Source organism: Polyodon spathula, chromosome 22 (genome assembly GCF_017654505.1).
Source record: "Polyodon spathula isolate WHYD16114869_AA chromosome 22, ASM1765450v1, whole genome shotgun sequence".
Classification (NCBI taxonomy): domain Eukaryota; kingdom Metazoa; phylum Chordata; class Actinopteri; order Acipenseriformes; family Polyodontidae; genus Polyodon; species Polyodon spathula.
Genome location: NC_054555.1, coordinates 10,576,348 through 10,602,407, shown reverse-complemented (window position 1 = coordinate 10,602,407; position 26,060 = coordinate 10,576,348). Strand labels below are relative to the sequence as shown.

Here is a 26,060-nt window from a genome sequence, read left to right as displayed (position 1 = left end):
CCCCTCAAAAATAAAAAATAAAATAATACACTTGTACAGTTGTATTGGATTTACCACTGTATCATATGTAAATGGTTTCACAGCCTCGCAACAATAACAAACCTATGCACAAACGTGAGAATCCATTGCACAACCGTGAGACGCTGAAAACTGTCAAAAACCATAAGTTTCATGGGTAAACCTTGAGACTTGACATCCACGGAAACACAAGGGATTAAAAACAAATATTGCTCCAAGGTCTGGATACTGAGCACACAATTCAATATTATCAGGTTGAAATTATAATTTATACTTCAGTTTAATTAATCTCTTATAAACACATAAACAAAACTAAATAAAATGCTGGTGTCTTCCTGCTAGACCACTTGGCAATCTGTAATTAATGACAATGGCTATTGTTACTTTGTTAATAAAAGCAAACCCTTTCACAATATCTTAACAAAAATAATCTCTAGTGGAAAATGTGTTATACCTGTGGCATGGGAACTGAAAATGAAACTGGTTAATTGATTGCCACCTGTATATAAAGGGAATGGTTAATCTACCATTCACACTGCAGGACTCAAGGAAGGCATGGGCTTGTGCACTGTGATATGTTTGTGAGAGCTTGAGTAAAAAAATCTGGCCCAGCTAAAGGACCAGTATCTTGTTTTTAATGAAAGTTTGCCACCAGATGATGAACAGAATTTCCTGTGTGTATCTCCTGGCTGACCTGACATGCTGCCAAAACTGTCATTTTAAATTGAAAATGAACTATAGTTAAAAATGAAGAGCTGAAATTGTTTGTCTAAAACTGAACTATTGTTGATGCTACTTGTAGTTTCTTAGTCAACTTTTGGTAATTGCTGAAGTCTGAAAAAACTTTTTTTAAAGACTTTAGTAAATTGGTTTGAATCCTGCTTGTGCCAAGTTTCATTTTCAATCTTCATATCAAGTGTTAATTATGGGAACGATGCATATATCTAAAATGTGTAGTTTGTGTTGCTTCTAATCATACTTTGAAAAGAAGTGATTTGATCTTTAGTGGGTTTGAGTGAATACAACATCGATTACGAAAGGATATCCTGTAAAACACAAATGGGCTGAAAAACGTATTTGATGCTAGATCCCTCAATGCTTGCTGTATAATAGAAAGTAAATTAGTCCAGCACCAAAACAACTGTTGTTTTTTGTAATGAAAAATGGACAAAAATGAAACTGAGACTTACCTTAAAATAGCAGGTCCTTCTTGTTTGGGAGTCCGTTGTCTGATCATAAGGTTCCTGTCTCTTCTTTGCTAAGGATTCTGTTAGAATAGCTGAGGCAGACTGTTCTGTAATATATGGCTGTGGCAGTGTGTATATTTTGTGTTAATGTTGGTGTATATGTATTGGTGCACGGGATATAAATTGGTCTGTGTAGCATGAGTGATTTAAAATATATAGTTGTATTTAGGCATAGAGATTGCACTTCACGTGTATTTAAAGTATTTAATAGTATGTGAGCACGGGGTTGCACAAATTAGTTCGTGTGCTGGGATTCAAGTGAATAATGAATTAGTAATTGAATCCTGGCACAACAGTATATGGATCATTTTCGAAGATTTCATAAATCACCCAGCACCCGTTCTTAACAGAGACGGCAGCCATGTTAGTGGGCTCATTTGTGAACATCTGATACCAATGTATGAACTTCTGACACCAACTGCGTCCACTTCTGACACCAATGTAGCGATCTCGGTTCCCACAGGCAGGCACATCACACAGGGCGAGGCAATCCACACACAGGCATAGGACGGGCACGAACCTGGGACCTCTCTCAATAAAGCATAACTCCGATACCGCTGTACAAAAGAGCCGGCTCCTTTGCAAGGAGCATATATCAGGCATATGTCTCTGTATGCGATTACGTCACCTACCAGCCCTGCTGCTGCCTTCCCTGTGCACGCTACACTATATATAAATACAGGAATGATCTCTTTTCTAATCCTTTGCGATAACACTGCATTCTGTGTGTTACAAAAATCAAACATAAGTATTAATATATTGAGCTTTATAAAAATAAAAAAAAATACTATATTGAGATATTTAAATTTGAGATTTATATTTTAAAATATATGATATATATTATATATTAGTATATAGTCAATTCATCTCAATATATTACACCATATATATATATATATATATATATATATATATATATATATTCCAGTTAAATATAAGAATATAATGAATAATAGAATATTTCTGGAAGAGGGCATTTCAAATAACTACTATTAACTACTATTCAGTAATGTGGTAAAAGTAACAAACCTAAAATGAACTGTCATGAACATACTCTTGGGGACAGCTACACTCCTTCATGTCTTTGATATATTAGCTAGCCATTGCCTAGTCTTTGTTGTGTTATGTCTTTTACTTTTTTCTCCCTGCAATTGTATAACCCTTGGCAACCTATAAAATTAAAAGTTGTCTCGTCCGTGCTACTGCAACAGCCAATAACTGCACAAGTGTTCACCATTTTTTTCATAAAAGCAAACTAAACTATTTTAAGGTCTGAAACCTATTTAAGTGAATCAGTGATACGGCTTGCCTGCCCACCAGCTCAAGACACGCGATAAGAATCAGTCGACTTGAAACGTCATTCGACAATTCTCTATATAGTTGCACATTTTACTCACTCTGGGTTGTGTGTTCAGAGCGAAAAGAACGGAAGAGAGTGAGGAGAATAAAATAAAAAGGTACTAATAATTAATTGCTACGAGTGCTGGAAGCACCAGCACTGTACTTGTTTGCGTTTAGTGTTTGTGCCTTGTTTGTTAGTGTTTGTTCATTTTGTTTGTCTATTTATTCTGTTTTGTACAGCAACATCTCAGTTTTGACTCGTCAGTACTGCTTGTCTGCGTGTGTACCCTTTTCTGGCCTGATGTCACCCCACAGCCAGTTTGTTCACAATGGCATACACTTATAACTGCACAGTGTATTTGGAGCTAGTCAAAGAAATTGATGCAGCTAAGCTTAACAAATGTACTCTGCGTGGTTTGTCGATTGCATATGACTCATAAAAAGCTCAAGCTTGTAGAGAAACCTGCTAAATAATATTCCATTAACATTAACATATTGAATTACATGCTGCTTTGTTTTCTTTCATATACTTAACAGAAAACTGACATTTCGAAATCTAACATAAAATACTGTACTACTATTATGGCTTCCGGTAAACTTTTGCAATGTCATTTTGTAGTTTCTTTGATTACATGAGGTTAAATAAAATAGTTAAATATGTATTTTTAATTTTTTTTTTTTATTATGCCCCAATCCTAAAATTCTAGGTGATGGAAAACATTTGGTCATAGTTGTATATACATGAATAAGGCCCACAAAAAAATCATACTTAAAAAAATGTCGGATGGCTGTATTTAGTTCTACTATGGTTTAGTCAATTCAAATAGACCACAATGTCACTTTCAGGGGATTAAATACACATTCTATAAGACTAGTATTAGGGGTGTCCAACAATGTTGCATGAATCACCCTGTAAATTTCCTCATTCAGGGCCTTCATTTATAGCACAGTACTTTTCAATAAACCTGGATAGCTTCAAGTTCTTTTTTACTTGTTAATTATTTATTTGTTGCTGCATGATTGGTGATGATGTTATTTATTTCCCTGAACTGTTCGTTCATTGCACCATATTAGCAGCGTTTCCCTTTGCATTCATGTTCAACCATTTACTGCACAGGGGATTGCACCTGTAACAGTGGTCTCGCTCCTGTTTGTGGAGCTTTTAATTCGCTCTGTATCCTTCCTATGCCATTTTGTATTTCACAACCACTGATGACATAATGTGAGGCTTCCATTAAATGTACATGTCTACTTTTTTTTCTGTTTACAAAGATGGCAATGCTGGCCCTACCTGACAAGGTCTTTGGTCCAGCTATGTTCTTAATTGTTTATTTGCACCAATTAAACCTTCACCCAGGTCCTAAAGCAGTTAACTACATTGGGATTGGATATATATATATATATATATATATATATATATATATATATATATATATATATATATATATATATATAGAGCGAGAGAGTACCTTGTACTGTAGTTGTTCCACAAAGAAGGATGGGGGGACGAATTTGAATACAAACTGTATTTAGTGTACATCACAATTGATTGGGAAAAAAATTACCACAAAGCACATAGCTGAATGGTGATACGTTGACCATGCAGACAGTAGCTTGATTAACACTATAGAATCAGGTGTGGGTTGAGTTTCTGGAGACCATATAACTTTCAAGTAAACTCTAATCCATACAGTAGCAGGAATCCTCTATAGTAACATTTAAAGAGCTTCAAAATTAGTCTTTTTTTTTTTTTTACTGTCTACTTTTTTCTGATTTCTAATGAAATCATACAGTGTTGGCACTTACTGTACTAATATAAAGACACTTTCCATATATATTTGTTGTAGTTTTTCTTTCAATTCTCACAGGGTAGTGTGTATAAATATCAGTCTGGCTCTTTGAATTGTGCAATTATATATTTGTGTTGACATCATCATATTTACATATACACACACAAAAAAAAGCTTGTCTGTTTGTATTTTTATTTTTTAAAGACAGATTACTCTTGACAACTGATGTTTTTATTTTTCAAGAGAAGTCTCCAAATGCACAAAGGCCAAAATTTTTGACATTACTTGACCTTTCAGCTAAAGTCTTGGTCATCCATATAGAGCATTATAAGGGTCCAAATTAAATATTTAATTCAAAAGTTAATTCTTAAATGTATAAAATAATTATTGCATTTATAAATTAATGTGTAAGTTAATTTGTCAATTCTTGCATTAAATTGTTAATAAGCTGTTTGCTAATTGAACTTTCAATTTCATTTGACATTTGAACTTTCATCACAATAATGTCAATGACACATTGATCCCACCTCAGTGTTATGAAAGTACACTTATATGCAACAAAAACAAATTCATTATTGGCCAATTAAGCTGCGTGTAAACACAAGCAATGGAATGTAACCAAACAAACAAACAAAAAAACTGAAACGCAGCAATCTCAAAATGCTATGTCACACAATAAACTGATAAGCTGACGGGACTCCTCGTTACCTACGTACACATATATTCGGCATAATTTACATAAGTAAATATAAGTAAATATAGTAAATATCTATATATATATATATATATATATATATATATATATATTATATATATATATATATATATATATATATATATATATATATATATATCAGCTATTAAAATAAGTTTGTACTAACTATACCGGTCTGTTACAGCCCGGGGGTATATATGTGCATGCGATTGGTTTACAAATTAATATAGGCCTATTACTTACCTTATTTAAATCCAGTTGATGCCACATGTGCTAATGACCTTCAGCTGCACGTTTCTGTAATTACACACCATTGGAACACAAGGCATTAAACAACCTTTGACAGCACTATCGCTTGTAGGCCCCCCTCGTGCGATTGACAGTTCAAACACAGACTCTAAACAGCTAATTTATGATTTAATGTAAGAATTGACAAATTAATTTAGAAATTAATTTATAAATGTATGAATTAACCTATGAATTGACAAATTAATTAACGAATTAACTTAAGAATTGAGAAATTAATTAACAGATGAACTATTTAATTTTGACCCTTGCACTGCTCCATACATCTGAATGGGTTGTTTTGTCTTCCACACCCTCCTCCTCTGACAGTGATATAAGTTTCTGGACTACCTCGCTCCATTCTGAATGAAAGCAGAGAAGGAGAAGGAACCTAAATAAACACGGAGAGCTCAAAATTAAAACTGAAAAATCCACAATACTTAAAAACGTTAAAGCATTTTATGTTTCCAATGCCGAGCATTGCAACAGATCTGACTATTCCATAAAAGTATAAACAGAGTCTTGCATGTAGAACAGTGGCCCCTGTTGGGGGAAAAAAAAAATAAAAAACACTTAAGTACACAAAGTGCATTCGATTTGCACAAATTAAAGTAACATCTAATTTGACTGCACATGTAATATCCATGCTCTTACCTCGTATTAGCTTTGTTATCATTATTACTGGTCCCCTTTGTATTGTACTGAGAATGATTTGGTTCTCTTTTGGCACTCATTAAATGGAAACGTTACATTGAAAAAACATTCATGCATCTTCCATATGAAACATTAAATAATAGTACCGAACCAAGTTTGAAAAAAAAAAAAACCCAAAACTTTATTTGTAATGTACTTTATGTTATAAAGAGAATTAAAAAAATGTTATGTTTTACTACATTTTAAAATACATGTAAAGCTGTTTCCAAATTTTTGGTACCACAGAGTGTACAATCATGGTATTGTAGATTATTTGTCTGCACTGCGTGCTGTGTCTGCAGGCTGTTGATTTGTACTAAAGGGAATATCCACACTGAATAGCATCTGTTGTACAGTTTTTATTATTTTACTACCAGGCTTTATTTTAATGAGCAAATGTAAGTTTCCGATAGTTAATATACAGTAACCTATTTATGATCTAATAAAAAGGCAGCTAAAACTTTTCAACATTTTGGAAATGTTTATTAGTTTATAAATAGGTTTATTAGTTTATAAATAGGTTTATATATATATATATATATATAATATTATATATTATATATATATATATATATATATATATATATATATATATATATATATTCTTATAAGCAACATGAACAACACTGTTGACTACAACACGTTAGTAGGCTAGTTGTTAACTGTTAAGAAACATAAAAATTGCCACTTAAAATAAAGTGTGACCCAATGATATTCCAATCCTCCCACTGTGGGACCGAATAACGAATTTGCAATCTAATGCCAAATCTAGCCTAAAATTGTGATTGAAGGTCAGGATTAGATTTATGTGTAGATGCTGGAAGCTTGGATGATCCCGGAGTATTTGAACGAATCGACAGTTTGCAACCGATTCACAGGCACTGTAAAATACCTGGAATGATTTATAATACTGTAAAAACAACTTGGATAGAAACACTACAGAAGTATACATGGAAAGATAAACAGCACCAGCATGTAACATTTAACAGAATAGAAAAGGCTAACACTTGTATGCATGTATTGTTTGCCTGACTGGCAGTATATTTTTCATCCCTGTGGCAACACACCCATGTGAGTCAATGGGATGTCACTGCCCTTTCTGAACAATCAGTTAAGCTTTTAAACACAGAGATAAAGTGAGCTGTGGTGATCAGTTCTGAATACTGTACAACAGAGTCATTGGTTACCTTCCTTTCAGTCACTAGAAATGTTATGAGAAACTTCCCTTCACATGTATACTGTATGTATGTATGTGTTAACCCTGAACAGCCCACTACCCCAGTGCTAAATTTGCACCCACTATTTCTAAAATCTAAAGGCCTATATTTGCTATATGCTTACTCCAGTGAATGAACTCCTATTTTTTGGGTGGAGAAATTCCGACGTTAAAGGTAATACATTGAAAACAAAGAAGGTACCTTGAATTATATGACTTGCTAGTTTGGTTCTTGTAAAACTTAATTTTACTGACTGGAGGATATGTGGTAATGTGAAAGAAGTTTCAAGAAATAAATATGTTGTATGCAGGAATGTTGAAATATAACTTCAGAGTTGTATAATGTGCACAGAATGGTCATGAATGTTTAAAGAATGTTGGCCTGTTAGTTTGCTCTTAACAGTATCTTATCTAAAAAAAAAACATTTTACTGATACCACATTATGAAAATACTAAGCACAGTGCTTTGATATTTTTACTGAGCCATATTGTAGTATATATTATAAAAATCAAACAAACAAGCAAAACAATATTCTAAATAGGAAAAAAAAAATATTGCTTACTTTCCTTGGAAAAGAAGAATTCAAGTGCGACATTGCTACAAAATGTTATGTGTTTTGTTTTTTTTTTGCTATATTTCTGATATAATATACTTTATATGTTTGATAATATGAATGGTATTATGAAGTTGCAAAATGTATATAGTCCAGATTTTGTGATTTTTCTGGTTGATATGAGGCTTGGATTTCATAAGAAAAGTATTCCCTTTTTTTATATAATATAAACTAGTGTATCTAAAAAAAAAATGAAATACAGCTTAATAAAATCTCACTCTGGTGTGCTGGCACTGCTCCAGGGTATACTCTTATATACTAAATTAACAAGATGAGTGAATCTTGGCAATACAAGAACATTTGGCAGTGATATAACATTGTACAATGCAAACATTTCACTTTTAAAAAATGCTACATTAGGAAATCTTGTTAGTAGAAACCCCTTTTCTTATGCATAGCTACTTAAGAGGGACAGGTCTGAGGTCTATTCATGTCGGAGCACATGTGCGGCTCCATTTTTGTTGAACAGGCTATAGAATATAACAGTAGGCTAGGTTTTAGAAAAAAAAAAAATAAGCAACTCAAATCTAACTGCCAAATGATAGTTCATAACTTCAATTTTTTTTTAAGTACAGATGTGGCCAAATGTTTTGTTTCACCTACAATTTTAGGATTGAGACAAAAAAAAAAAAAATATATATATATATATATATATATATATATATATATATATATATATATATATATATATATATGTGTGTGTGTGTGTGTGTGTGTGTGTGTGTGTGTGTGTGTGTGTGTGTGTGTGTGTGTGTGTGTGTGTGTGTGTGTGTTAACATCATGTAATCAAAGAAACTACAAAATGATATCACAAAAGTGTACCGGAAGCCATAATAGTGGTATAGTATTTAATATTAGATTTTGAAACGCCAAATGTCAAATTTTTTTTATGTATATGGAAAACTACAAAGCGGTATGTAATTCAATATGTAAACGTAACATTATTCAGCAAGTTTAATTCCACTTTATGAATCTAAATTGGTTATTTCTATAGGATGATGCAAAACTTGTGGCCATAACTGTACATCACAACTCACAAACCATTTTGTTTCCCAATGTGGGGGATGAAGTCTAAATCCAATATCCTTCAATTCTATATGGCTTAAGTGGCATACTAGATTTATTTAGCAGAGATGATATCCCTGCTGAAATTTTTGTTCATTTCGTACCCTCAAGTATAACTTACATATTTCAGGTACCATAAACCATATATATTTTATAAAACATACTGTTGAACCATAAACGTACCATTTAACTATACAATCAAAAGGAATGTTTTGAATTTATTGCACAAGATTCATATTTGTTATTAAGAAAAATACTTTGGTGTGATTTAAAGTGAAGCTTGTTTGTGTTTGAAATGCTTTGAGAAAAAAATAACAAAAAAAAAAAACCTGGAAACAAAACTCTCAGCTAGCTGGGTCAGTGATGTTGAGTGCTATGAGCATCAGTCTTACTTTAATTAGTGGGAATCCTTTTTAATACATATTGCAATGACAAGCCAGCATCACTAATTTCCACAATGTTCAAAACTTAACACAATACGGAATACTGCTGAATGAATGTACAGACACATTCATCCTTACGTGCAGTATATGTGCATTGTGTAATCTATTTCTGAGGTTGTTTATTTGTGGGAAACATGTCATTGTAAGTACATCTAACTGTCCAATCTGATCTTTCCACAGAGTGGACATGGTATGGAATGGGCTACCTTGTCATGTTGTTGAGGCAGAATCACTTGACAAAGGTCTGAGATCAATCAGCTACTCTGAACCGGATGAGTGGAGTTTATTTTGTACAGTATTTTTGTTGTGTTTAGTGATTAATAAGGCAGTCAATAAAAATCACCAGTAGCACCACCAGATTCTACAGTAGCAGTAGACTATTTCTCCACAAAACATTGCCACCATGTAGATTGTAGTGTTTATATAGTAATTACTGTATATACTATGATATATTTGATGATGCTACTAAATGAAGTACAGCAGATGTGTCCCTTCTTGTGGTGACCCTGCTTGCTAAAGAATAAAAACATGAGGTAAGAGTTTTGAAACCAGGTTGTCAGCTTCAGCCTCAAGTTGATACTGGCTCCGTACTCCCACTTTAAATCACACTGGCTGTGAACCTGTCATAGCCTTGTTAAGGTTTCTTTGGTCAGGTTTACTCGAGTGTCCCTGAAGAACCACAACCAGGTTACAGAAAGCTGTCCTCCACTTCCGGCTCAGATGTATCTAGCTCTGGGCCTGAACCTGTTCCTGATTCCTCTGGCTCTGCATGTGGCATCTCTATGGAATCAGTACCTGAATCTTGTTCTTCAGTTGCTTGCAAGCTTGGGAAAGAAAAGGTAGCCTTTTGTTACAACTGATGAAGTCTAAGTGTTAAAGTGTCATAACGTAAAAAAAAAAGAAATCTGTCTGCATTTTTAATTTAACATTTTGTAAAAGCGAGATTCAGTGGTGGAAAAACCTTTGAACCAAACTATTTTGGAACAGAGTTTGGATTCTTTCCCATGACTGCATATTCTCCCCTTCCTTATTACAACTCAATTTTATTTCGGAGTGGCATACCTCCATGAGATACATGTGCTACAGGAGATTCACGACAAATCAAACAACTAAAGTTTTGATTGCAAATGATTATTAGGTGGTGAACCGTAAAAGCTGCATGGATTGTATAAAAGGTTGGAGGGACAGATTCACTTCACTGGGCTAGGAGAATCTGCTTTAGGCTAAGAAAATGATGTGCATTACCTTGTTTTTTTCTCAGTCTTCATATCGTTGACCTCTTCCTCTTCCTCTGGTTTGGGGTCTGGTATGGGGATGATGTATTCATTAGCAGGGCTTGGTTCGTTGTCAGTATCCCGCCTCACCTCTGCAATCGTATTCCCTGACATCCTTGGCTTTGTGCGTACAACTGCAGGGTGGTCACTTTTAAAGAATTCCTCATTCACCTGGTTATATCTCTGCATGGCACAAAAAACATTTTGGATGAACATCTCTGTTTTTCCATAAGATCATTACAATGGAAGTCAACCAAAGGTAATCAATAGGCATTTTTCAGACATATTCCCACAATATGGGGCATGAATTACACAGCTCTTCCTTTGCATGCACTCATCTATCCAGGAACACTTATATGACATGGCGCATGTGACATCAACCACAACCCTGAGCTGGAATTATACATGTATAATACAAATAGGTACATTATTTCCTCTCAATAGCATTACACATCTTACATTACACAGGTTATTTGCCTACGTGTCCTCTACTGTCTGCATCCATGTTGTAATTCCACATGGCATCTTTATTTTCACAGTTTATACAGCACTTTGTATTTTCATGTTTTGTCAGCCTCTTTTCACTGATTTAATTTAGCCTAAAGTAAGTTTCCAGGGGCAAGGGACAAAGCCTCTGCAAATCAGCAACCTCATTCGTTGCTAGGGAACCTTCCTTGGTCATGCCCACACTCTGTGCTTTTCTTGTACAGTTGGAAAACACTGATGGGAACTTGTTAAGATAAGCACTAAAGGATTCTGTAGATGGTGGTAAATGTCATTTGATACACATGACAGATAAGCCAGTAGAGCTATCAAATCTTTAGCAAGAGTCACTTCTTATGGCTCATGCTAAAGATCTGACAGCCGAAGAGAAAATAAAGGGGTCGTTTAATATAATAACTAACAAGTAGAAAATCTAATACTGTCCAAAAGGAAAGTCAAGATGATCCAACCTACCTTTGTGTAGCTGTCAGCAAGCAAGTTTCCAACTGCATGAACCAGGTCACTAAACTCTGGCCTTTTCTCATACTTTTCATTCCAGCATTTCTGCATAATCTCATAACTAAAAAAAATAAAAAAATAAATAATAGCAAGATTAGCTAGCAACTGTGATACTGTATACGCGTGTCAAATTAAAGACACATTGAGTTGAATGTGGTTTTACTAGGAAATGATTGTTCTTTTGTAGATCAATGACCTGACAACTAATAATCTCAATATACACCAATATAAGCCATGAGTATATAACAATCAATATACACCATGAGGAGAACAGAGAAGAACCCCCCCCCCTCCCCCCAAAAAAAGCCTAAAAACACACCTTAAAAACACTGACGCTCTACACTTCATTACTAATGAAACTGTACATTCTTCTTCATCGAGTCTCTGGGACAAACTAGATGGATAATTCCTAGAATTATTTGCATGATACTGCCCTAGGCGTAAGGGAAGCCAAATCTGTTGTGGCACACTGGGGAGCCAATGGCCAGCAAAGCAGTTTTCTGTAAGGCTCTGCAAACACACTCCCCTGTCTCACACAATCCCCAGGTTTTCATTAGGAATTTACATCTCCCAACCTGCACTCAAAGTCTGTTTAGGCATCTCCAGGACAATCAGCGATGGGAGCCTCCAGATGCCATCTCTTCCACTAGTAGAATACCTATGCCGCTCTATTCTATAGATCTATCCCCAAGTTCCTTCCACTCCATCTGCCAGAGGCTCTCTCTGGCAGATTTATCCAAGGTTATTAGTGGTTCTCAGCAGTTTAAATAATTAACTGCATGGTTCCTCTTTCTATGATTGTGTGACTGATATTAAGAATGCTCTTGGAACCTCTCTCAGACAGATTTGAGGTAGATGGCAAAGAAACAGACAGAATAAAGGAAATGAAAAAGGAAAATAAGAAAATGAAAAAAGTGGAGAAAGGAAGAAAAAAAGTGAGGTAGAGTGAAAGACTCACATTTCGTCAGTGGCATGGGTAGGCTTTGACATCCTGTACCCTGTCTTGAGAGCGTTGTAGAACAGTTCATTCATGGGAAGGTTTGGGTAGGGAGTCCCTCCTGCATCGCAATGTGATCCAGTAGTGGTTATCAAGATATTCATATCTTATTAGTGTAACAGCTATATACAGTTTTAGAACTGAAGACAATTTCATATGTAATATACTACATTGAAGACAGGTGCTCTTCAAATAATCTATACATAACTTCAAACAGTTAATCATCAATTCAGAGGTGATCTATACAAAACTTAATATAAGTATATTGTCTAATGAACAACATAATGTAATTTTCATTCAAAGAAAACCAGAAAAAGAACATTTGGAGTATACAAGACAACAACTTTTAATCATCCTTCCAATTGTTAAGGGCCATTTTAGCACCATGAGTGAAACTGTGTTTACAAGAAAGGGGAAAGAATTGCAGGAAACCGAAACAAACTGGAATAAAGAAACTTGGGCTGGCAAACCACAGCTGAGAAAATATGAAGAGATTGTCAAGCACATGTGGTGTACTTGAGATATTCTCCTAGAAGAAAAGAGGGGTTACCTGAATGGTGCAGAGTTTAAATTGAGCTTAGCATTTTAGGGTGTTCTGTAAAGCTAGGAGACTTGTGTCAAAAGGTCAAAGAAAACGAAGAAATTCTTTAAAACATCATTGCTAGTATTTAATTCTTCTTATGTTGTGAAGGCAATCACCTTATTTACACATTTTATGTTACATTTCAATGATGCCTGATTTCTACAATGAGCGATATGTAGTGGAATAAATGTGAGGACTGAAACAGATGCCATCTAGTGGTGACTAAAACAGGTACAAAGATTGACACAAAGAGGCCCGATCAAGATATTCCTCATCTTACTGTATATGGTATAAAACACTATTTGAAAAAGAAAAAGAATACAGCCTCCTTAATAGTCATAATAGTATTTCAGTGTGCTGGGGCGTATTGGCTTAAAGAACATCTATCGAGTATCAGTTGTGTGTCTGGAACAAAGAGCATGACTGGGTCCATGGGGTAGCCATTGTCATTGTAGTGCTTGACTAAGACTAGGTACCTACCCATAGTGAAGATCTCCCACAGCAGAATGCCATAAGACCAGGAGTCACTCAGTGTCGTGTACAGGTTGTGGAAAATACTCTCTGGCGCCATCCATTTCAGGGGCAGGAATGTCTGTGGTGATGTGATATTGAGATATGTGACCTGCTCTTAAACTAATTGCCATTGAGGAAAACAGTCATCATAAGCATACATGCAAATGAGCATACCAGCTGCTGGTTTATTGCTATCCCTTTTTTCATATGGATTGTATTAGCATTGCGCTCACTTTAGACCTTTAGATGTTCTTTATTTAGTGCCAGATGACGGGCGTCAGAAAACAAAATTAATTGAGGTTCCATCACAATTTATCAGATGATTTTGGGACAGCTTTTTTGCACTAAAAATGTGAATACAAAATAGAGTTAAGAAGGTTGAAATGGTCTGTGTCCCTTTGTGTGGCAAGCAGGTTATGAATTTGTGTCACAAACCAAACAACCCATAACATTTCTTAAGGATCTTATGAAACACCATTTGTCTGCAACCCACCGCCACCAAGATCCCAGTTTTTTTTGAAGTCGTAACTCACGCTGCCTTTGGATATGTAGTTGGAGTCGTGCATGATGTCTCGTGCAAGCCCGAAGTCACAGATCTTCACCAGCTTTCCTTCACAAATCAAGACGTTTCTCGCAGCTAGGTCACGATGTACACACTGCGGTTTGAAAAATAACAAACAAAAAACATATTGCTGAGCACTAAGAGATTGCTCTTTAATGTGCTAGGAGGTTCTGAATGGGAATTCACACTTGCACAATAATACAGCAGATGGAATCCTTGTAACGTTATCCAGCAATTGTAAATATTAATAATTAAGTTTTTAATTTTAGATTTTTTCAGATCAGCAACAAAAAGAAACACAATTACTTATTCTGACAACTTTAAGTCAATTACTTATATTGTGTTTTTGCAGTAGTTTTGTAACTCCCTTATGGAAAAACAAAACAAAACACAAAACATATTTTTTATATTTGGTAGAAAAGTATGGTCCTTATATTTTTCATATATAGAAATTTGCCCCTTTTTATATACAGTATTTAAAATATATGGGAAATATTTAAAATATATTTTAGTCTGTAATCCGAATATTTATTTTATATGTTAAAAATATATGGTGCACCATATATTTTCATTAGTTTGTAATCCATATAAAATAAATATATGGACTACAGACTAAAATATATTTTAAATATATAAAAAGGGGGCAATTTCTATATATGAAAAATATAAGGCTCATACATTTCTACCATATATTCAAAATATATGTTTTTTTCCATAAGGAATGACTGTGAACAGACAGCAGAACAATACATAATGATGTACCCTCCTATGACTGCACTTACATTTTTAGATGCCAGGAACTCCATTCCTTTAGCTACCTGGTAACTGAATCCCACCAGGTCTGTGTAGCTCAGAATTGGAGACTCGTTAACCACCAGGGCATGGTCAACTCTCTCTGGAGCTACAGCGGGAACAAGTAGGACCATTATCCACACACTCAAAACAAGCTGATATGGATACAGCACAGTCATGTTTAGTTATTGTCAAGTGTTCTGGGTAATTCTAACAAAGTCGGCAAACACCTGTATTTCAGTCATAATCTGTACAGCTCCAGCCAGAATGCCTTCTAGCATGAATTGACCAACCTGAACTCAGTAATAATAGATTATACATAGATTATATAGATTATGTTCTACCTCTGGTGCAAACTCTTTTGTCTAGTCAAGTTAGAGGAACAATCCCCATGTGGTCACATTTTCCTATTCTGACATATCGGTGGTTTCACAAGGATGAACCAACAAATACTGGTAATCCATTGCAGTGCCATGGTACCATATCTGCAGTGCTGTTCTCAGCTGTCAGAGCCACTGTGGAATATTTAATTCAAATATGTTGTGTTGCAATTGATGGTAACCATATGCTTTGCACTGGTATTGCAGCAATATCCCAGTGGTATTTTTCTAACTTTTCTGGAATGATAGTTGATTATTATATTAGTATACGATCATTTGAGCCTGTGTTAGCAAAGGTTGAGAAGCCTTTAATGTTAGAATGAAATCCTTCCCCTTTCCAGTCTGTTACCTTGCCCTTGGTAGCTGCCCTGTTGGTATGGTGTTTCATACACGGATGGCTCAATATCTGCATACTTGATATTGTCTGACAGTTCCAGCATGGGAACATATTCAGTAGTGTCATCTTTGCTCATGTCCATGTATCCACCGTCACTCTCACTGAATAGGGTCACATAACTGGAAACAAAAACAAACAAACATTGCTTGTTTCTAAAATACAACTTGTTTCTAAAGCACATACTCTGATACATTTCTGTGTTTTAAAATAATTATTTTTATTGGCTTCAGCTTTCTCAATTGTTACTAATTGAATGGGATTCTAACTTAATTAACTTGCTTAGTATCCCTCGTCCAGATATAATATTTTCTGTCTCTTAAACCAGTCCACAGAAACAGCATTCAAAGAATCTTTTAACAATTAATACCATTTTATATTTGAACATGTGATACAAGTGGCAGTCTATTTAATCTTCCAATGTGTTAATTGGGACCAGCATTTGGTATGGGATGTCATTGTATGTGTTGTGTTGTGGTGATGCATGGTGGATGACAAAACAATTTCTCAAGGGTACCTTTTCCCCAGGCCTTCAGAGGTGTTGTTTCCATACATATCGCTGTCTCTCTTGGTTTTATCAGCGTAGTACTGCAGAAAGGTGTGCTTGTTTCTGTGGAGGTAGTCTACTAGGTCTCCATGGCGACAATACTCCGTTATAAGAAAGATAGGACCTAAAAGGTAAAAAAAAAAAAAAAAGGTTAAACAACTTACACAATGCAAATAAAAAAGCTGTACGAGCCTTTAGTAAGTTTACAACAGTAAATTTGCTGGTAATTTTGCAGTTTCCACATGCTTTTCCCATGGTTATACTATGCATTTACCATGTATTACCACGATTTGCCAGGTTTTTAAATATGCTTTAGCATATCTCGCTGGACTTTATAATGCTTACCTATGCTTTACCACTATGCTTTATTACACTTTGCCATGTTTTTACTCTAGTAAACTTTTATAAGGAAATCCCCCAGTGATGAGTTATCTCAATCCTCTTATATTGACCTTTGGTATTAATCTACTTTTATTAAAATAGATTTTTTTCAGTATGGTTTTATCTGGCACATATAATTAAATACACTTTTATTGGTTAGATGGTATGTGAGGGTTGTTTCTTGGTGTATGTATAAAAGATGCCCTCTTATGCAGGCCAGGGAACTGCAAGATCAGCAACTAGAGATAGTAAGGAGACCGAAAATATCCTCTTATAATTGTATTTAAGAAATAAGACGATAGGAGCATTAGAAAAGTTAGGAACAAGAGGAAGCCATTCTGCCTATTAATGCTTGTCTGGAGAAAAACTAAAGTGCTTTGAACCCCAGTTTGTACCTCGTTTGGTGCAGGCTCCCAGCAGGTTAACGATGTTAAGATGAGGTCCCAAATGGCTCATGATCTTCAACTCCGACATCAGAGCCTGAGTCTCGCTCCTCTTAGCTGTGGCTGTGAGTCACAAAGGAGGAAGAAATGGATATGGAGCAGTGTGTTGAAAGGAAAGAGCTGGTTCAAATCCAAGGGTTCCAAATACCCTCTTGTAGCTCATTACATTTCTGTGCTTGTTGCTCACATAATGTTTTTATATATCTTCTTGTAGGGATGCTTGGATGCAGCTATATTTGAATATTTGTTTATTTCTATGACTATTATTGCACAATATTACACATGCTAGTGTGACAAAGGGTCAATTGTTTGGCAGTGGTGTCTAGACATCCTAACTTTTTGGAACATGTGGAAAGTAAAGAGTTTAAGAAAGCTTCATTGTGACACACTGAAACCTGATTAAGCTTGTTTAAGAGGAATATAGGGTATATAGTATGTATGTGTAAGATGAAAATGTATTGAAAATATCATACGAGAGTAAAAATTATTGGTAATGTTAAACCAGTTTACTGGAAGTGATTTGGTAGGTTTAAAATGATTGAAGAGATAAAGCATGTGCAGAAATGTATGGAATGAAATTGGCCAAACAATTAACCAGGCTAAATTCTACTGATAATAAGTAAGATAACAAAAACAGACTGAAGTAACGTATGTCCAAAGTCCATGTGATATGAATACCGGGCATGGAGGTGTGTGGCAATGTTGCCCCGCCCCTGGGTGTATTTCTCTGTTGTATGTTGCGTGTAGTGTGTTAATATTGGTGTATAGTCATTGGTACACGGGATGTAATATGGGGTATGCGCACCAGTGTTTAAAATGTATATTTCTATTTAGGCACGAGGATTGCACAGCACTTTATGTACAGGTTAAATGTAGTAATATGTGAGCACAGGGAATTGCATTAATTAATTCATGTGCAGTTGTACCGAGACTCCAATTGAATGATTGATTAGCAATCGAGACTCGGTACAGCTGTATAAGAGCAGCATGTTTTCACTCACTCAGGGATGTGTGTTCGGGGAGTGGAGAATGGGTGTGGAGAGGAGAAAGTAAAGTAACTTAAATTCAAGCACATAATTGCTATTTCGTGCTGGAAGGACCAGAACGATACATGTGTGTTTGTTCTGACTCACCGTGTTTTGTTTGTCTGTTCGTCCGCTGTTTGTTTAGTGTTAATCCATTTTGTTTGTCTATTTATTTTGGCCTCAAATGCCGTGTCCTGTGTTTTGTTTGTCTTTCAAACCTTTTATTTACTGCTCTGTTTAATTATTAAATGCTGAGCTCAATGAAGTGCTCAGCTTCACCAAACTCCACGTCTCTGTCTGTTCCACATCTCTGTCTCTCCCTGTTTCTGGTCTGACGTCACCCACTACAGCTGTCTTTGTGACAAGGTGACAGAGACAGAGATGCCTCTAATACCTCCAGGATCATCGTGGATCATCGATGAATCAGTCTGCGGGCTCTCCCAGGTAATCTGATCAATTGCCTATCTCTGTTAATACTAGCGGCACATATTGTATCTAAATAATAACGTTCATAGACTGTAATGTGGGTATTTGGAACAAATAAATGGCAAACATAATATTTGATGGCCTGGTCTCATCCTTATAGCAAGTTATTTCCACGTTTACTGTAATACATAAACCTTACATGAGCATCATAGGTAACCTACATTTGAGCATTTTCACAGCCACTTTAGTGGTTGACTGGGAATGACTGAGGCCATGGGCGGATGCTTCCACAACCCGTCCAAAGGCTCCTGAACCCAATGTCCGACCTGAGGCAAAAAGAACTCAGAATAAATACACTGGCAAGAAAGAAATAGATACATGTAGGTGATGCTTTATACAGCAAAAACACTGATCACAAGATCATTATCATAATACATTGGACTGCTAACAAGACATACCTGGACTTTATAATAAATTCATTTAAAGGAATGTAGTCTGTACAGTTCAAATAACAAAAATTTGATCCAAAAAACTTTTTAATGCAGCCTGCTGAATTCCAGGTTTGGTAGTATTTGAGATTCAAGTTTCGACTTCGTGCTAGTGATTCATTTTTGGTAAGGCTAATTCATTCACTTTCCTGTTTACTTTCCTGTTTACACTAGGAAACACTGATCACTAATCACAACTAAAAAGTATTTTTATTGCAAACAACCAATCATAGAAATGTGTGATTGTTGGAGACTTACATCTGAAATTACGTCCCAATGAAGAACAATGCATTGTGAGGCTGGAGTTAGTAAAGCCCTATTGCTGGTAATTAGTTTATGCAGCAATAACAGTAAGTTATAATACAATCTGAATGTATTTCACAGCTGGCACAAAAATATGAGATGGTAACCTCTTTAAACATAACACAGTGGGTTGCTGTAACTGACTCTGTGGCTTGTGCAAGTTAACTGGCTAATGCAATATGTGATGTAAATAAACTGCACAAGGAGTCTGGGCTCTTTATTCAGTTAAATATTATTCTACTCAACGTAACTCTGGCAAGGAATCTCACAATGTCCAAAGTGAACTACCTCCCTCAATGGTGAAACTTGTGGCTTTGTAAGCTATTGCCTCAGTAGTGATCGTATTCCCCTCTTACCCAACACCAAGCAGTCTCTTGGGAATTCCCAGCTGGAGTCATAGGGCAGATGCATGGGGTCCACGTAAATGTACTCATGACCGTCGGAGCTGACTGACTCGATCACCTTCCAACGGATCTCATAGCGAGGTTTCTGAATACAGACAAACACTGAAATTATTAGTGACCAACATGGTAAAGTGAGTGCTCAAGAAACCAATCGCAGCAACAATCAGACAAGATATAACACTGCTATATTCAGTCAACACAATTAACAACACAATTAACACAGTCTCTGATCAAGAATTGAGCCCACGGTGTTATCTGTGTATATATATATATATATCTATAGCATATATCATATATATATATATATATATATATATATATATATATATACACACACACACACAGTGTGTCTTGTTTTCCTTAGGATAAAGGAAGGTTAAAATGTTTAGGAATGTTGTATCTTACCTTTCTCCACAGTATGATAAGCACAACAAATGCAATTACAGCAATAACTAGCAAGGCTAATATGGTGGCTGTTATTGCCACCTGGGAGTTTAGCACTGCAAGAGAGAAAAATAAATGACTACATAAGAATTACTGTGTACTGGTGTAGCAAAACATGATTCCATTACAAGAATAACCCCTATGAAGAGGCTGAATAACCTCTCATAGCTCGTAGCAGTCATATTCCATCATTATCAGTTGAATATCACCAATCACTTAAAGGGCAGTTAAGCGGAACATTGGCTCTCTGCCATTCAAATCTAGTAAGTGCTTTTGTTATAGTATTATTATTTAAAGCAAACTAGGAAACTTGCTGAGTATTCTAACTTTAAAAACATATTGTGGTCCATTCAGTTTATAAGCAGTCTGACACACACGCAAAAAAAAAAAAAAAAAACTAAAAAAACACAGTTGGAGCCAACAGGAAGCAGTTTAGAAATGTATTTAGCAAACCCTTTTGTGTGCTACTTATTCCAACAAAAGCAATACTTACAGTGTGAAACCAGTTTGACGTCTTGTGTTTTTCTCCCAAGTTCATTCCTGGCCTCACAGCGGATGGAAAGCATCGTCGGCACATTCTGAAAGACGATAGCGCTCCTTGCCAGGTAAACTTTCCGACTCTCATTGAAGCTCACATTGGTCTGAATGCTGATATTATCTGGGTCTGTGGCTAGAGGGTTCCAGAGAACAGTTCCGTTGCTACATCTGTGGACATTTAGTAAAAGTTTGCATAAAAGAGAAAGTTAGACTGTAGGTCTTTTGTACATACTGGACAGAAACTTAGAAGCACTCTCCGTAACACTGACAATATGGATGTACAAATTAGCAGTTTTCGTTATGGAACCGCCTACTCTCTGTGCCCCTACAAGCAGCCTTATATTCAAGTCTGCCTCATCTTGTCTTTAGGGGGCAGGAAGATATAAATTGTATGACGTGAAAGTTAATGAAACAGTATACAGCAGGGCTACTCAACCCTGGTCCTGGTGGGCTGCTGTCCCTCCTGGTTTTTGTTCCAACTGTACCCTAAGTTACTTAATTGGACCAATTAAGTGCTTATTAGAAGATTAATTGGTCCAATTAATCAATTTAGTGTATAGTTATAGCAAAAGCCAGGAGGGACAGCAGCCTCCAGGACCAGGGTTGAGAAGCTCTGGTATGATGTGTTTGCATGGTGGACCAAAACGAAGATTCGCTTGTTACATATGCAGTACTATCTACGAGGGGTGTGTAAAAATATCTAATTGTTTTAATATACACTAGCACTGCCAAGTGAATTAATATTGCAATTATTCTGTATACTGTAAAGCTCAGAATGAATCCTCATAGACAATTGTCTAGAATTAAATGCACCCACATATAAAACTTAAATAAAAGCCTTGTTCCTAACAAGCGTAGTCAGTTCTAAAAACACCTAAAAATGGTTCTCCGCTACCCTCTGGTGGAGAAAGTGAAGGTTTACAATAAGTTTCAAAAGTCCGGTAAAGCATTCTTTCGAGCTGTGTTAAGGGCCCATCAGAGACTCACTTTTTCATCTGACTGCAGCTGAACCACTTTATTTCAGGGGAAGGAGCCCCCTCGGCCACACAGACCACAGCCTGGCCCTTATCAGAGGGGTGGTGGTCTGAAAGCTCCACAATCCTGGGGGGCACTACAAGAGAAAGGAGAAGCACAACTTGAGATTCACAACAGGAACTTGTATTTGTGGTGTGGTTTGTAGTAGTGCAGATACTGTCGTTTATTGAACCTCTGCTTCTGTTTTTATCCTTTGAAAACAAGATGTCGATTCTCAGCCTGCATTGCGGTATACAATTTTTAATTGAATATTATATATGCAAATTGTACTGGTTATATAAAAGTCATATAGATGTATAAGGGACATACAGTGACTGGTGGTTTGGTAACAATTTATTCACCACTATTAAACCCTGGCATTGTCCCTGTTACCAAATACAGTTCACTTACCATTGACATTAAGAGCGAAGGTCAACTCCTGGATCTCATCATCATTAGAGACTCTGATTGTATAAAACCCGCTCTGTTCTGTTTTAATTCGAACCAGTGTCAACGTGCTGAGGTACCTTCAAACAAGAAAATAGAGGAAGAAGTTATCATTAGCTGGTAGTGTTATTAATTATTAAGAATACACATCATCTAGAAGAATTATCATAGCATGTTTTACAAAGGATACATTCTGCCAGTACACCAAAGAAGGCACTAGCCAAAATATCTATGTACTTTACTTACCTTCTTCTAAGTTTTACCTTACAATTCAAAAGGAGCTTTTTGAAGGTATCGAGGGCATATTTTGCCACTATTCTCAACAGTATCAACTACACTGTTACCTGGTCTCTTCTTCCTCTGTGGTTTCTATGGAAACTTCATCGCTGCTCTCCATTACTATGCTATTGTCCTTCAGCCAGTGCACTGAAGGCTTGGGGTATGCCTCTATCACCACACTGACATCGAAGCTCTCATGGAGTTTGGCAGACAGATTCCTGTTGAGGTCTGAGATTAGCCTGACAAACCCCTGCTCTGTGAAAACACATAGAGAGACAGGTAAGTATTTCCATTAAAAAGAGATCCCTTACTCTGCAATAACACACACATCGGTGCTGCTTCAAAACAGATCCAAAATACACACAGTTTTCCTGTCACACAGAACACGGTTGCCATTCACATACGCTATATATATATATATATATATATTATATATAATATATATTATATATATATACCTATTATATAATATATATATATATATGTTCACACACCAAAAAAGTGACTTTTTATACTCTTTGGTACTCGATGTTAGACCAGCAGTGTAACATCAGGGCACATTCTAGCAACATAAGGATTTTATTCATTAAACGTATGTTTATCTCACGGAGGCTGCGACTCAATTTTCTATTTGTTAAATATCAGACAACAAATTTAGTTCCATAGAAAAGCAGCAGTCAGCAGAATCTGAAGGTTAACTAGAACAAAACCTGGCATGGAATTAGGCATACCAAAACAGAACCAGTTTATTTTGAAAATAATAATTTATATATTAAAATTGACAGGAACAGGTCATAATAGTGTACACTGTGACAAATTTCGTCACAAATTACAATAATGTTTTTGTATATATATATATATATATATATATATATATATATATATATATATATATATATATATATATATATATATATATATATATATATAGTGTGAAGGTGCCTCTCAATATAGAGGTTCACTATCTCATTGTGTTAAAATTGGTGATAAGGTAGAAGAGAAAGAGGAGGAAGGAGTAGGAAAATGGTTAGGGTTAAACTGGGTATGATATCCCTCAAATACAACATGGCTACAAGCACACATTCTTCAGCCATGTATAAATCATTTTGAAATCAGTTTTTGCATGTTTTCATTATTTATAGATGCATTAGTCACTATTTATAAGGTATATTTAACCAGTGTCACAAGTCTTAATATCAAAACACTCAAAGGGACTCTCCGTTCCTTGATTAGGCAACCTACCAAGAACTGTGATATTGATATGATCATAAGCCTCCTGTTCCCCGACATTCTCTGTGACGTTGCAGTAATACAGGCCTGAATCTTCCAGAGTGGCGTTGGAAATGTTGAGGATGGAGCGCAGGCTCCACTCCAGGCCAGCTGTCACATCTGTTATTGGCTCAATAGTTTTGCCTGCCTAATGGAGGGGATGGAGAAGGCTTGCTTTAAAGAAAAATGACCAAAAATGTTCACCAGATTGACAATCTAGGGTAAATGCAGGGACAATGTGCACTGCTGGACCTGATTCATAAAACTTTGATTCAATTTAAGAATGTTTGTTTTAAAGATAAAATGCAGCTTGCACTTAAGATGAACCATATACATGCTATTATAATAACTGGTTAAAACGGTCACCTACGGGAAGGGTTCCATTGCCATGCTAACATCAAAAAAAAACAGAAGGTGTGAGGAACACAGAACATTGATGGTGTTCCTACAATCAGTACCACTAGTTTATTTTTCTGTTCACAGGAACATTACAAAGTGGCAAACTGACATTATGATTGCTGGTACATAATGTAAACTACCAAATAGGTAAAAAAAAAGTTAATCAATAAAAACGTGGTATATTTATATATATATATACACACACACACACACACATATATATATATATATATATATATATATATATATATATATATATTATATATATACATCCTGACAAATATATACTGTACATCTCATTACTGCTTGTACAGATTAACCCGAAACATTCCTTCTTTTGCCCTTTCATCAGTTTTTATGTATGGGGAGCTTATTTACTAAATCTTTTACGTATGATGGTGGAAATAAAACACCAACAAAAAATTTAACCGAGCTCCCTTAAATAAGAAATCTTGCGATACAGTAACACGAAACATTAGTTTTACCTTGGGGAGCAGTTTTACCATTGCTTAAAACTTACAGTATGCTCATACCAGTTTTCTACCAATTTTTATGTAGCAAGTAGTTTTTTGTCAGCTAAAACATAATTCATTGTTACTTACAGCTTTGCGTGGGTAATCCCAACTGAAATAAGCAAGCTCTGAGCCATGAATGGAACAGTTAACCATAAGAGGCTCTCCTTGCTTCAGTACCGTCTGTGTGGCATTGATAATGGCTTCAATCGTTTCTGGAACTTAATGTTTGAAAAAAAAAAGGAAAAAAAACAGCATGAACATTACCGGGAGACTGGGAAACTGAAAGTGACCTTGGTCTGAGTGAACAATATCCACTATTCACTTTCAAAATAAACAACTTAAGCAATTTAATATATTAAAAAAAATGCAATCAGTTCTTAAGATGACTTAATCTGTCCCAACACATCAATGTGAAGGTAATGTATGCTTCAACAGTAGCAGCCACAATATAGTGAAGGGAACACATGCTTGTCCCTGTAACACTGTACTCATGTATACAAAAAACAAGAGTTCGGGTCACATGTATTGAGATAAGTATCAATAAACTGCATGAATAAATAGAGGAAAATGGTTACCTATTATGCTGTAAACATAAAACTGCTCTGACTCTCTCTGGGTTCCATTGAAAGTTGCCCTGCAGTAATAGGTCTTGTCTTCGACTTTTGCTGTAAAGCCTTCCTGTGGCTTGTACGATCCAGGAACGGGCAGGTCATGTGACTTATCATGAAGGGTAACATTAAAAGCGGGGTTGGTGACAAAGCATGGAAAGGTAGCTTTGGCGTTCGTTTTCATCACCACTGATTCACCGTGCTCCAGTGGTAAGAACCACATGTCTGGATCTTAAAAAGGAACAAACAGTCTATACAGCATACCAAAGCAGAGAAAGTCTCATCTCAGTACTGCACAGTACCACTGCCCTAGTATGTATGGTTATTCAGGCTCCTACCAAAGTGAGGATAAGGGGATCTACAGTGTACGACCATATTCAGTACTATAACCCAAGTGCACATGTATTTATTTTTTTAATCACAAATTCCCCAGCTTTCCCCTCAAATATCAACATTTGTATTACAACTATATCACCAATGTCAGATGTTTTGTATGTATTATTTAATTGAACTGAATAAATTCTATAAATATATTTAACAAATCAAGATATATTTAAATCGAGATCCATATGGGTCATTACACAATATATATCTTGATTTACATATA

The 26,060-nt window shown here is 35.7% G+C and overlaps 1 protein-coding gene across 1 annotated transcript in view; it reads right to left on the bottom strand.

Annotated features, from left to right (window-relative positions):
- Window positions 1-8,801: 8,801 nt before the first annotated feature.
- pdgfrb (platelet-derived growth factor receptor, beta polypeptide) overlaps window positions 8,802-26,060 on the bottom strand; it is a 35,577-nt gene continuing 18,318 nt past the window's right edge. Inside the window, exons 4-23 of the mRNA XM_041223590.1 lie at window positions 25,421-25,684; window positions 24,933-25,063; window positions 23,905-24,079; window positions 22,728-22,917; window positions 22,348-22,463; window positions 21,910-22,033; window positions 20,879-21,090; window positions 20,347-20,441; window positions 19,894-20,026; window positions 18,968-19,072; window positions 17,248-17,358; window positions 16,442-16,595; window positions 15,880-16,046; window positions 15,141-15,259; window positions 14,330-14,452; window positions 13,764-13,875; window positions 12,662-12,761; window positions 11,659-11,764; window positions 10,673-10,884; window positions 8,802-10,251 (exon numbers count right to left, since the gene is read on the bottom strand). Of these exons, the coding sequence (XP_041079524.1) occupies window positions 10,116-10,251; window positions 10,673-10,884; window positions 11,659-11,764; window positions 12,662-12,761; window positions 13,764-13,875; window positions 14,330-14,452; window positions 15,141-15,259; window positions 15,880-16,046; window positions 16,442-16,595; window positions 17,248-17,358; window positions 18,968-19,072; window positions 19,894-20,026; window positions 20,347-20,441; window positions 20,879-21,090; window positions 21,910-22,033; window positions 22,348-22,463; window positions 22,728-22,917; window positions 23,905-24,079; window positions 24,933-25,063; window positions 25,421-25,684 (2,885 nt within the window). The 3' untranslated portion in view covers window positions 8,802-10,115. The remainder of the gene's footprint in view (window positions 10,252-10,672; window positions 10,885-11,658; window positions 11,765-12,661; window positions 12,762-13,763; window positions 13,876-14,329; window positions 14,453-15,140; window positions 15,260-15,879; window positions 16,047-16,441; window positions 16,596-17,247; window positions 17,359-18,967; window positions 19,073-19,893; window positions 20,027-20,346; window positions 20,442-20,878; window positions 21,091-21,909; window positions 22,034-22,347; window positions 22,464-22,727; window positions 22,918-23,904; window positions 24,080-24,932; window positions 25,064-25,420; window positions 25,685-26,060) is intronic.